This window comes from Protobothrops mucrosquamatus, unplaced genomic scaffold (genome assembly GCF_001527695.2).
Source record: "Protobothrops mucrosquamatus isolate PMUCROS unplaced genomic scaffold, P.Mucros_1.0 scaffold3443, whole genome shotgun sequence".
Classification (NCBI taxonomy): Eukaryota; Metazoa; Chordata; class Lepidosauria; order Squamata; family Viperidae; genus Protobothrops; species Protobothrops mucrosquamatus.
This window is the reverse complement of record NW_015389422.1, coordinates 47,090-60,951: the sequence shown is the minus strand read 5'-3', so window position 1 is coordinate 60,951 and position 13,862 is coordinate 47,090. Positions and strand designations below refer to the sequence as shown.

At 48.0% G+C, this 13,862-nt stretch overlaps 1 protein-coding gene across 1 annotated transcript; it reads left to right on the top strand.

The window, feature by feature from the left end:
• Positions 1–1,001: 1,001 nt before the first annotated feature.
• On the top strand, positions 1,002–8,173 carry LOC107297658 (golgin subfamily A member 2-like; the record flags this gene model as incomplete). Its single annotated transcript, XM_015827019.1, has 10 exons — positions 1,002–1,115; positions 1,699–1,923; positions 2,987–3,086; positions 3,187–3,272; positions 3,633–3,786; positions 3,887–3,954; positions 5,011–5,113; positions 6,017–6,123; positions 7,113–7,260; positions 7,885–8,173. Coding segments are annotated over 10 exons (1,353 nt in total), but the record flags the coding sequence as incomplete, so codon positions are not given.
• Between the last annotated feature and the right edge of the window lie 5,689 nt (positions 8,174–13,862).

The window sequence follows — 13,862 nt, the reverse complement described above, 5'->3', positions numbered from 1 at the left end:
AGCATCTCTGGGTCTGGCCAGACATCTGGTGTAACGGCCTTGAGTCTCACGGTCTGGCAAGCGAGAAGCAACATTTGTCACGCCAGCAAACTCTGCTTTGCAACTTGACAGCTGCCCAGCACAATCATTTAGGAAAGCAGACTCTCGATTCCAGTAGATTTGGAGTTTTACTAAAGACGTTGGTTGCAGGAAGGTGAGGCGGGATCTGAAGTGCCCGCTCACCGATACAAGGAGCCAAACCCAACATTCCCCATCCCGCCCTGTCCCCCCCAATGTCGAGTCCGCTACCACCCAATCCCGGATCGCCACGATCTTGTGGGAAACTGGGTTGTTTGGGCTGCTGGAATTTCACAGCCAGGGCATGCCGCCTTGAAGATGCCAGGCGTAACATACATACAGCTCTGTTCTTCACACGTCAGCTCCCTGTCCCCATTTCCCACCACTAGATACACAGGTGTGGATTGCCCTAAGTGCCTCTCCCCTCCCCTTTGATGGCAACGACACCAGCAAGGCGCTAGGCCAACAATGGAGAACTTGATGGACTCAGCAGTTCCTTCTTATCCCTTTTGACCTTGAGATGGCGGGTTGTGATCCCGCCTTCGTTTCTGATGTGTTCTTTTGTTTGGGGGAAAATCCCAGCCGTCTGCGGTCGACTTCAGTTCCCAGACCATCCCTCCCTCCCTCCATCTTGCTGTGGCATGATAGGATTGGAAGCAAACTGAAATTCCAAATTTGAATCCCATGGATCGTGTTTTATAGCTCCATCCGTCTATTTATAAAGAGAAAGTCTGGAAGATTCTCGCTTAGGAATGTTAACGTTGGCCTCTTCAACTTTCTTTCACCCTCACCCCTAAAAAAAACCCTCAAGGTAGCCACTTAAACATCTCTCCGTTTTATTCTGGACGTAACCACAGCACTATTGCAAAGAGCAGGCAGTCTGAAAACTGCCAAGGGGGGTTGTGTTGACCCCGGCCTGCCTCTTTCTCCTCCTCTCCTTTCAGACCAACGAGAACATGGAGATCACAAGCGCCTTGCAGTCTGAACAGCACGTGAAGAAGCAGCTGGCCAAGAAACTGGAGGAGCTTCAGGAGAAGCTGTTGGACTTTAAGGAGAAGGCAAGGCTGGTTGCACTTCTGGGGTCCGGTCCAGTCCAGTCTGGCTCTTCCATTTTTATCCTGGGAGCAGAGCTTTTTTATTTTTATTTTTTCAAAAGTGGTGGCTGGGGGTTAGGTTGTGTAGTTCAGCTTTCCGACAGGAATTTGGAACTCCTTGACTGTCAAACCATCGGCTCTCCAAAGCCACCGTGGTTTGCTTGTCGCTGCAATCCTCAAATCTTGACCAGGGTTCCTCAGCGTTGGCCCCTTTAAGGTAGGTGGACTTCAACTCCCAGGATTCCAGGGTGGCTGGGAAACTCTGGGAGTTGAAGTCCACCGGTCCTAAAAGTTGCCAAGGTTGAGAAACTCTAGATTTTGGGGGAAGCAATATTAATCCGCTTCTTAAAGAGTGAGATGCTGTCAAATTGGGGGTTTTTTTGGGGGGGAGAAGCTTGGAAAGGCAATAGTCCTCCTTCATTAGGTTGAAACTTAACCCTAGTGATGCTCTCAGGAAAGCTTCACCTCCTGTACGTAGTTATGGGAGATGCTGGAAAGGGGTTTTCTGGGGCGAGATGTTCACTTACTCAGTCTTGTTCCATTCAAGATGGCTCAGAAGACGCACGAAGCCCAGGACCTCCAGGACCAGAGGGACCAGTATTTGGCCCACCTCCAGCAATACACCGCAGCCTATCAGCAACTGACCAGTGAGAAGGAGGAGCTGCACAAACAGTTCCTCCTACAGACCCAGCTTATGGACCGTCTACAGCACGAGGAAGTCCAAGGCAAGGTGAACGCCGAGATGCACTTCAAAGAGCTTCAGAAAGCTAAGGTGAGCACTGCGGATTTGACCTCCGGATTCTCTTCCGGGAAAGCCAGCAGATAGACGTGGCTAGCACTGATGATGTTACTTAGTTGGGTCATGAAGCGTCTGCAAGAAAACAAGCAAGCTCAGAGAGCACCAAGGACCCCACAGTCTTCCTCCTCCTCCTCTTCTCCACAAACCCCACTCCCTTCTAGCACTGATGATGTTACCTAGTTGGGTCATGAGAAGTCTGCAAGAAAACCAGCTCAGAGAGCATCAAGGACCCCACAGTCCTCCTGCTCCTCCTCCTCCTCTCCAGAAACTCCACTCTCATTCAATTACTGAATTGCAAGTATTTAAAACTGAAGCAGGTGGAGCTTCCTTCTGGCACGTGGAATTTATCCTGGCAAAGATAATTCAGCTGTCATGACGCAAGAGAATATTCGTCGCTCGGGGTTAAAATGTGGTGTTCTTGGCACCCTCTGAGCTTGGTGGTTTTCTTACCGACGTCTGATGACCCAACTAGCTAACATCATCGGAACTAGAAGGGAGTGGAGTGTGTGGGAGGAGGAGGAGGAGGAGGAGAACAATGATTGTGGGGTCCTTGGTGCTCTCTGACCTTGATATCATTTCCTTGAAAACGTTTCATCGGCCAACTAGGTAACGGCACCAGTGCTAGAAAGGTGCAGATTTTGCTCTCTCTCTCTCTCTCTCTCTCTCCCTTCTTGCCCTGATGCCGTTCCCTAGTTGGGTTGTGAAACGTCTGCAAGAAAACCACCCAGCTCAGAGAGCACCAAGGGCCCCCATCTAAGCTTGCCTCATCCAGATTCTGCCCCAAGCAGAAGCTGATGGTTGTGAAGGATTAACATACCTTCACATCTTTCCTTCAGCACCAGGGATATTCCTTGGGCGCAGCCACCATCTCCAGTAGAAAGTCCAGCACGAAGAGGACGTATCTAAGGAAGGGCTGCTAGTTTGGAGAAGCTGGCTCGGGTGAAAACAGGAGAGATCAGGGATTCTTAAGATTTCTCCCGGGTCCACGCTAAGTCGAACGGTCCGTAAGAAAGACCTTCCTGTTCCCTCTTAACAGAAAAGCCTGGAGTCCTTTTCCAAAGAGAACAAAGAGCTCCAAGCGCAGGTCAGCCAGCTCATGGCCGAACTGGACGAAAGGATGCTGCCCAGGGCTCAAGGTGACCAGGATTTGGGAGGGGAGGGGAAGCCCGGACCGGCAGATCCTAGCTTAGGAGGGGGGGAGTGATTCCCTAATAGCTCTCCCTTGTGGCTTTGCAGGCGATGGCGTGGAAGCCGCTGAGTTTGTGGACTCCGGGACTTCTCCGCTCAGCATTCCGGAGGATTTCGAGAGCAAAGAGGAAATGGTGAGCCTCCCGCCTTCTCCTCCCTGGCTGCCATCACAGGACCGCAGGGGTGAGGCGGACGGTCCTCAAGGCCACGACAAAAGTCATAAGTTTGGCTTTTTCCGACGCGCTCCTAACTTCGGCCGCTAAACGGACGGTCGCAAGTCGAGGGGAGGACAGCCGTGAGGACAGCTGGGCTGTAAGGGAGCACCGGTTCCTAAATTCCCGCCCCCGAGGGCCGCAGAGTTTGAATTTGGAAATTCAGCCGTGCCGTCCCGCTCAAACCATTCTTCCTTCCTTCCTTCCTTCCTTCCTTCCTTCCTTCCTTCCTTCCTTCCTTCCTTCCTTCCTTCCTTCCTTCCTTCCTTCCTTCCTTCCTAGGTGGCGTTCTTGACCTCCGCCGTGTCCCGAGCGGAGGGCGAGCGCGACGAGATGAGGCGGCAGCTGATGGAAAAGAAACGACAATGCAGAGAGCTCTTGCAGCAGATGACCGCCCTCAAGAAGGAGCATCAGCTGCAGCTCACGTCCACAGGAGGTAGGAGGCCCACCCTTAAGAGGGAGACCCCCCTCCCCACCGGCCTGCCTCCTTGGGCCGTGACTGCCTCCTCTCACACTCGGCGTCTCCCCCCTTTCAGGCTCGGATGCCGATTCGGTTCCAGGAGAGGTTCATGAAGCCTTAAAAAGTGCCATGGAGAAGCTGCAGGTGAGTTTTGGGGGGCTCTTGAAAGGATTGTTGACGTTACGGTAACTCGTAATGGGTGGGTGGTTTTCTCGCAGACGTTTCACGACCCAACTAGGTAATGGCATCAGGGCTAGAAGGGAGAGAGAGAGCATAAACCCTGCACCTTTCTGGTACTGATGCTGTTACCTAGTTGGGTCATGAAATTTTTTAAGAAAACAAGCTTGTAGAGCACCAAGGACCCCACAGTCGTCGTCGTCCTCCTCCTCCTCCTCCCTCCAAGCCCCACTTCCTTCTAGCACTGATGCTGTTACCTAGTTGGGTCATGAAACATTTTCAAGAAAACAATCAAGATCGGAGAGCACCAAGGACCCCACAGTCCTTCTCCTCCTCTCTGCACAGTCCACTCTCTCCTAGCACTGATGATGTTACCTAGTTTGGGTAATGAAACGTCTGCAAGAAAACCACCAAGCTCAGAGAGCACCAAGGTGCCCACAGTCCTCCTCCTCCTCTGTCTCCTCTTCCTCCTCCCTCCTCCTCCTTCTCTTCTCTGTGTCCTCCTCCCACATACCCCACTCCTTTCTAGTTCTGATGATGTTAGCTATTTGGGTCACGAGACGTCTGTAAGAAAACCACCAAGCTCAGAGGGCGCCAAGAACTTCACAGTTCAACCCTCAGCTGCAAACATTCTGTTATGATAACTGAATTATCTTTGCCAGGATAAACTCCACGTGCCAGAAGGAACTGGCAACCACTCGGTAATCGTAAGGTACCCCGTTACCTTCCAAGAGGCTCCAGGTCTCTGCTTGAAGAGCCATTTTGAAAATCTCTGGCCTGTTTCTCATGGGAAGCAACGGAAGCCTTTCCCTCTTGACTGATCTCTTCCTGGAAGGAAGTCCAAGAGAAGCTTCCATCAGAACGACTTCCTAGTTAGCGTCCTTCGGGCGAAGATGCTTTGAGAATAATCCTTTGGGGCAGCCTTGTCAGGAGAATTGTGACTGTCTTTCACCCCCCCCCCACACACACACTTCCCACCCACCCCCCAATATTTCACCCACGCAATCTTGTCTGCTTCACTAGCTCCGATTCACGGACCTGATGCGGGAGAAGGCGGAGCTGAGGGAGCGCGTGGAAGAACTGGAACACCACTGTATCCAGCTGTCCGGAGAAACGGACACCATAGGTAACACTGACCCATCTGTCTGATTGTGTTAGCCGTTACTAAATCGTGCGTTATCACGGGGCCTTAGCTAACAAAACGAAATTCAGCGTTGAAAAAAGTTAAGGTTCTACATTTAGGCAAGATTAAAAAACCCAAATGCACAGGTGTAGTATAGGTGGTGTCTGGCTCAATAGTAACTGAGAGGGATCTTGGGAATCCTAGTAGACAGTTACTTAAATATAAGTCAGCCGTGTGCAGCAGCTGCCCAAAAAGCCAACACAGTGCTGGGCTGCATTAACAGAGGGACTAGAATCAAGATTACGTGACGTGTTAGTACCGCTTTACAATGCCTTGGTACGGCCACATTTGGAATATTGCATCCAGTTCTGGTCAACACAATATAAAAAAAAGATGCTGAGACTCTAGAAAGAGTACAGAGAAGAGCAACAAAGAGGATCAGGGGACTGGAGGCTAAAACATATCAGGAACGGTTGCTGGAATTGGGTCTATCTAGTTTAATGAAGAGAAGGTCGAGGGGGGACACGATAGCAGTATTCCAGTATCTCAGGGGCTGCCCCAAAGAAGAGGGAGTCAAGCTATTTTCCAAGGCGCCTGAAGGCAGGACAAGAAGCAACGGGTGGAAACTAATCAAGGAGAGAAGCAACCTAGAACTAAGGAGAAACTTCCTGACAGTTAGAACAATTAACCAGTGGAACTACCTGCCTCCAGAAGCGGTGAATGCTCCAACACTGGAAGTTTTTAAGAAGAGACTGGACAGCCATTTGTCTGAAATGGGATAGGGTTTCCTGCCTGAGCAGGGGGTTGGACTAGATGACCTCCAAGGTCTTTTCCAACTCTGTTGAAAAGTGAAGTTGGTATCAATGAAAAAAAACCCACAGTATATTTGTTCTCCTAACCTTGCAGGCGAATACATCGCCCTGTACCAGAGTCAACGGGCGATTCTCAAACAGCGCCATCGGGAGAAAGAAGACTACATCAACCGGCTGGCTCAAGACAAGGAAGACATGAAGGTCAGCCCAAAATCCGCTTTCCTGGCTGTTCCGAACAGGATTCGACCCTTTTAAGTCGGGCCCAGCCCAGGTGGAACCTGGACTGGGTCCATTCCACCATTTGCAAAACCCTCGGTCCTTATTTAAAGCACCGTATCTCAGTTTCGGGCTACGTGCAATAACCTCTGGGGTCTCTGCTTTGAAGAGCTGGCCTGCTTAGGGCAGAAGTTAGTTCCTTTGGAGTTGTGTGACTGTGTGTATCTCTGGAGGTTCTCAGTCCTCCAGGCCATGGTTGTCCCAAAGGTGTTTTTTTCAGGAGGCAACGGGACTTTCTTGTTTTACTTTGAAGACGTTTCGCTTCTCATCCAAGAAGCTTCTTCGGCTCGGACTGGATGGTGAATAGAAGGATTTATATTCGTAGCAGACACAGGGCAGAAAACACCCAGCAGAAAGCACAGCTCCACAACACAGCCCTTTCAGCAGTGCCAGGATGGCTTCACACCCATTTGCACTACTCAGAGGACCCTCAGGATACAGTTAAACCTCCAAGCGGCCTCAACGACTCTCCAAAAGGATGCAAATGGCCAGCTGTCTGCAAGGAGTATAAATCTTTCCATTCCCCCACCATCCAGTCAGAGCTCTGGGATGAGAAGCGAAACCTCTTCAAAGGAAAACAAGAAAGTCCAGCTGTCTCGTGTGTGTGTGTGTGTGTCATTGTTGTGTATGTGGGCGGTGCATACTGTTGCTGTCTTTCTGCTCCTAGTCTGAATAAGAACAAAGACCCTCTGCTCCTTTCCCAAGTAGCTTTTCGAACGGCTTAGCTGGTGCCAAGAGAAACAGGACAGGCAGACAGACAGACGGCGAAGCTGAAGGCTCATGAGGACTAGCCCCTTACAGCTTAGCTACAGGAAGTGGGGAAATGGGCTTTCCTCACGGAGGAGCAGGGCGGAGGTAGCCTCTCGTGGGCGGCTGCTTTCCATTTTCCCCGGTAGGTCCTTTTTTTGTTGCAGATGAAGTTGCTGGAGCTGCAGGAACTGGTCATGCGCTTGGTGGGCGAGCGTAACGACTGGTACACCAAATACAGGATGGCCACACAGACGAGGGACGACGGCGCCAAGGTGGATGGCGCCTTCGAATTGGACGCTTCCAAGGTGGCAGGTGAGAGGCAATAAACTGGGGAGGGGAGGGGAAGGATTCCTTTGAAGGGGCCATCCTGGTCAAGGCCCTGTTGTAGCCCCCTCCCCCATATCTGAATTCATGTCCCTCCCCTTCCTCGCCCTGCCCTGTCGTTATGACCTGGCTGGGGAATTCTGGGAGTTGACGTCCGCCCATCTCAAAGCGACTAAGGTTGAGAAGCACAACGTTAGGCCGTGCAGCTCATCCTCGACTTAACGACAGTTCGTTCAGTGATCGTTCGAAAGTTACGACTGGGGGAAAAAAAGGGGATTTACGAACCGTTTTGCACAGTTAACGACCGTTGTGGCATCCCCCTGGTCGATATTCAGATGCTCGGCAGCTGGTTCGTATTTATGACGGTCGCAGGGTCCCTGGGGGTCACGCGGTCCCCCTTTTGTGACCTCCTGGCAAGCCAAGTCAAGGGGGAAGCGGGATTCACTGCAAAGCCGGACTACTGCAAGAACAACTGCAGCGATTCGCTGGTGGGAAAGGCCCTAAAAGCAGGGCAAAACGTCTCACTTAGCAACACCAATTCTGGCCGTACCTGTACAACACCGCTGAAGCCCCGTTTCTCTCCCCCCTTCCCCATCCCCTTCTGCCTTCCAGAGTTGAAAGAAGTGAGCCTGACGGACGGGCCAGAACTGGATGCTTTAGCTTCCCGCTCCCGCCCGTCCCACAGCGACCCCAAGAGCCCCCAGCCCGCTCCTCAGGACCCCACAGCCCAGCAGATCCTGCAGCTTCTCCACGAAATCCAAAACCCGCAGAATCGGATGGGATCCCCCTCGGAATCCCCCTGCATCCCCTTCTTCTATCGGGTGGATGAAAACGACGAAGTGAAGCTCCTGGTGCTGTAGCCGGGAAGGGACGTCAAGGGCTCCAGAGGGGGGTCGTGTGGAGTGGGCTGGGCTGCCTCGAGGGCAGGCCCGGGTGGGCTAAGCTTTGTGCCGGCTGCGAATCCCGCGGTCCTCCAGTAAAGCTCAGAGGTTTACGCCACCATTAGTTCCTCCCATTCACAGCCTGCGAATTTGATTCTCCCTACCACGGTTGCTTCCGGCCTTCTTTAGATCGGATCTTTAGGCTCTTCTTCCAAAATCTTCCCCTTTTTCTTGCCTGATCAGGCCCCTATCCCACAAACCACCCCTCCTGGCCTTTCGCCTTTCTTAGCCCAAACGCCGTCTCTTCCCCCTGCCCCAAATCCTCACATTTCCGTTACAACATTCGAATGGGCTCTGGGTTGCTTTGAGCTGGACGGTTCGCAGGGGAGGGGTTAAAAGCTGTGGTTTTTTTATAAAAAAAAAAACTGGATGTAACTTTGCATTTGAGGTGGTGGGTTTTATTTATTCTTTTTAAGAGATGCAGAAGCCGAGCTCGGATAAAAAAAAAGGAACAGACTCACGGCTCGATTCCAGCTCTTTCTCTCTCTGTCTCTCACGGAATCTCTTTTCTCCCGGGTTGGGCCAAGGTTATTTCAGCCGTCTAGGAATTTCTAAATATATTTTGATCGTTGTCGGTTTCTCTCCTCTCCATCCGTGAGCCCGTATGCGGGGGGGGGGGGCTAGACGGAAGAATTCACTTGTGAGCGTGTAAAAGAAGTGGATCGGTTTGATTAAAGTTGGTGGTGACTTGGTGTGTTTGGCACAAATCCCGTTTTAGAAGGACAACGGCACGTGGGTTACGAAAAGGTTTGGGGAGGTGGCTTAGTGGCCCGGGTTTTTTTTTAGGTCAGATTCTGCTCCCGGGGATGAGACCCCCGCGAAGTTGTGTTTTGCACACGTTGTCCTCCCGGGACAGCTTGTTGGGAAAGAGTCGACCTAAAGCACAGAGGGAATTTCGAAAACCAAAAAAAGCTTCCGCTCCAATTTTCTAGCAAAACCGCACGTCGACTCCCCACGTTCTCCCAGGCTGTAAAGCAGTAGGAACTGGACTGCACAAACCGAGAACACCCGGAAAACCGGGACAGTCCCGATTTTCGGCCCGTCAGTGTTACTCATTCCCTCCGTGTGTTGGGTCAGGAGGCTGGCGGAAGTGGAGGCGCGAGTCGCTGTTGGCACAAGTGTACATATTGTATCTGTGTAATATTTTGTATATACCTTGAATAATAATAATAATTAAAAAGAGAAAGAGAATAAGCCACTGTCGGCATTCTCCGGCTGTCGGAAGTCTACCCTCATAACCTTATATGATATTTAAAAAAAAATAACTTTAGTTGAGGTGGGAGGGCAAAGCAGAGCAGGAATGTGATTTACTGTAGAATATTATTCCATATTTATTAGGTGTGGGGGTTTCCGGGGAAGGTGAAAAGAAAGCCAAGAGCGCCAACGTTTTTGCGTTCTATGGCGGAGAGAAAATATATCCTGTTACAAAATTTGGTCTTTCTGAATAAATCTGTGTCACTTCATATGGCGTTGCACATTGTTCTTCGGCAAAGCATCGGGGGGTGTTGTGTTGTGTTGTTTGCCAAACAAGCTTTTCGAGCACAGTCTGCTGACTTGCTGCAGATAATCCTCGACTTAATAGCAGTTTGTTTAGTGTCCATTCGAAGTTACGACAGCATTGAAAAAAGTGACTTATGACCGTTTTTCACAGTTACAACAGCTGCAGTATCCCCCATGGTCACGTGATCAAAATTCAGACGCTTGGCAACTAAACTCGTATTTATGACGGGTTGCAGTGTCGCCCGGGGTCATGTGATGCCCTTTTATATTCAAAATGTTGTGGCTGACAAAGAATTAAAGGGAGACTAGTATAGCTATTTCAAGCTCTTTAGCTCTCATCAGCTAGTATATATATATATTATTGATTTTTTTAACATAACCACCTTAATATTTTGTAAACAGCATGTTGTCCGGGTTTATATTTAAAAAACAGTAACAATTAAGTTTTTACAATTCTATCGTCCACATAGTAGCTTTGCTTGATATACTCTTCTTCCAATAATGTTCTCTTTTGCCAGCCTTGCATTAATACAATTCTTATTATTTTGGTAAATAACAATTAAATATAGACTTTTTTTCTAACATTTCTGCAGATAATCACATCAGTATAAAGCTGATCGTCCCTTGTCATAGATCCTGTTTACAAAATTCTTGTTTAGGTTTGTTTTTCCCCGCAATGTTCAAAACATTCTTAACCGGTTGAAATTTTTCTCAAAGTTAATTACCCTGAAATATTTACCGTAAGTCTTTCCTCATACAGGCCATCCCAACACTTTTACCTTTCTCATGTCTTTAAAAAAAAAGAGAGGAGAAAAAGAAATAAGAAGATAGTATGCTAGTCAAAATACATGTCCCTCTTAGCCTAATGTACATTTATATCCAGAATTTCCCCCCTCTTTTTAACCATATTGAAACATACGTTTAATCTTTAAATGTTCCATTTAACAAATCCAATTATCTAATCTTTTAGATCTGTTCAAAACATTTTTATCCATTAAAGTTTTCTCAAGATCAGTTACAAGCGAAGTCACAATGAGGGAAGCTAGATTCATTTAACAACCAAATTACTAATTTATTTAACCTCAGGGATTCCCTTAACCACCAGGGCGCAAGAAAAGTTGTAAAACGGGGCAAAAATCACTGTAAAAAAATATCTCACTTAACGGAATTTTTGGGCTTGGTGGTCATAAGTTTAGAACTATCTGCATCTTTTTAAAAAAAAATCACAAAAAATGTAAGTATGGGGAAGAAAAATGCTATTTGTGTTCATGCATTCTCCCAGCGTGCCCCACTTGGAGGTTTAAAGAACGGCTTGTTCTTTCAGTTGTGTTACTTAAAAGTTGTGAAATTACTTTCGTTGTGTGTTTGGCTGCTGTACGAGATGTAGCAAGACTTTTTCCCTCAAGTCCGCCTCTGGCGTAGTTTTGGCTTCTGTTCTTTTTTTTGGCAAAAGAACAATTGAGAAAGAAAATGTTGGTTTAACCACTGAACTGTGAACTGAGCTAACCCCGAGTTGATTCAGATTGATCTTCGATCCTTGCAACTCCAGGTTACCCCATACTGCGTTCACACAACCGGCTTGGCCCAGTTGCCAACTTAAACCACTTTCTAAAGATTGTACGATGCCTTGAATCTGACAAACCTAAGTTAAAACTAACCGAGTTCGTCTTCTGGAACAAGCACGCCTGTTGAGTGAAAGACTACTGCAATGTCTTGCAAAACCAAGTTTAATAAATGAATGAAGTGTGTTAGATCCCTGACGTGTCTTGCAGCGTAGACTCCCCGTCAAATATGACATGCAAAAAGAACCGAGAGAGGATTTTATTGAAAGTATGACGTCTCTCTTGTTATACAGAAATAATTTATTTCAGCCAGTGAACAAAAGATGACAGATCACACTTGGCATTACAAGTACTACCAGGACTGCAAAAAAATCACCCACGATTTGGGTTACACTACATTTTTATTAGGTATGTGTGTGCGTGTGTGTGTGACACACATGCACGCACACACATATACACAAACACACATTCTTCCTACTCAAGTATTTGCTAAAATCAACAGTGGAGGCATTTAAAGGCTTTAAAACATCTGGACACCATATAGATTTAGATCTTTATATATATATATATTTATATAGATATTTATAGATATTTATATAACAGTAAAGATGTGTTTCATTACTACAATATAACTCATTGGCTTTGTTTAAAGTTCCTTTTAAGCAACGAGGAAGAAGGAAAAAAAGGGGTGGGGAAAAAAAAAGTCACTAGAGTTGTATCTGATATGTGCAAGCCACAAGCTACGACAACAAAGCTGTGGGTTTTTTCGTTTTGTTTTTTTTTTAAAGATGTGCATTCGATCATTCCAGGACAGGACAGCTAAGAGGCAGATAAAGGACAGATGATCAGGGTTACATGTCAAACGATGCCTTGGGACTCTCCGGACGAGAAGAACTAGTTTTGCTAGGCCGGCTGAAATTTAAAAGAAAAAAGAAAAGAAAAAAAGACAAAAGGGAACAAAAGAAGAAGGAGAGGATAGGGGGAGGAATAAAAGAATTAAAACCATAGTTAAAACACAGAAAGGAACAGACATCAAAACTCAACTCAAAACCACTTGGATCGAGGAACGTAAATTGGAAACAGGGTTGACTTAAAAGTGGCTGGCTTTTTTGGAGGGACAGGAAAATGGCAGACTTTGTTTTTTCCACATTTATTCCTAAATAGGTAGGTCACAGAGCTGGTGCCGAAGGATGTCCAACTTGGCATTGAAAATGTCTTCTTTTTTTTTGTCTCTGTAATGAAATACGTATGGCCTGCATGCAAGGAAGCAAGTGGAATCACCAAAATACTCAAGACATCAACACATTTTTGAAGAGGTCCTTGGGGTTTTTTTTGTTTGTTTGTTTGTTTTTGTCAGAAGCAAAGCTCATAAAACATTTACACCGCAAAATCTCCCTCTTTTTTTTTCTTTTTTGGGAAAATATCAGCTGGTTCGTTCTGGCTGAGGAGGAACTACATTAAGCTTCGGTCTCTTAATCGGACGTTCTCTATAAGAGGTCATGTCAGAAAGCTAGCTGAAGCCACCAAGTCTCTGAGCTCCTTGTTGGATCTCTCCAAGAATGGAGGGCGACCTCTGAACGTTTCAATCCATCCGATAAGATCCTCCGGAAGTCTGCACCATCCAGGAAGCCCTCCCTGGCCACCAAACCAGTTGGCCCTGCTTGAAAAAAAGGGATCGGGCCCCCACGGCTGCACCTTGAATCAATCCCACTTCTCAAGAACATGAAAGCATTCCAGTCCAGGTTCTCCAGTCCAGTGTGGTCCTCCTCAAAGAGTTTCCAGCACAAGACCCAAGTGTTTCTGTCTTTACTACAGTAAGGGGACAAAATGGACTACGTTGCTACGGATTAGGGCTACAGCTGACCCAGGCAGGCAGGACACCGAACCCAAGACGAGTTGGGTACGTTGAGGCACGGATGCTCCTGTAAGTCTACGCTCCGGAGAACTCAACGGCATTCACAATTCATGCCCTTCAACTAGGACTACTCTAGGCTCACAAGCAATACGGACGCACAAAAGAAGACAAAGTGGTCAATCACTAAACGAGCATTTTTTTTTTGAAACCACATGGAGGGAAGGGGCAGAGGAGCCGAGGAGATGCCTCGGGTGGATTCTGGGTTGACAGAGTAGAGGGAAACCCAGGCAGGGGGAACTTGTCACCAGCTGTCTACAGGCCTTGGGTTATAAATCTAAGAGGGAAGATTCAGCTGATCGGATTAATGTGGCTCGTGTAGGTGAAGCGGGACCCTTGCGGCTGTGAAGGCAGAAGAGATAAAAGAAAGCGAGAAGAGAAACACACAGACGGAGATTAGCATGGTGACCAACTGCAATTGGTCATGCTTCTCATCACCTCACCTCGGCCAGGACCACAGATATAATGTCAATGTCCGGAACGGCAGCCACTCGCCAGCTTTTTCACCCCTCTTCCCATCCAAATTTCTGATTAAAGAAAGGAAGTTCTAGTGACCGGTGGATGGAATCCGAGGGTCGGTGTTCTACTAGACAGAATCCATCCAGGACTTTCCCAGGTCCCACCACGTGGAAGGTGGTCCTGGCGCCTAGATGACTGTTGAGAAGCATGAAGCAC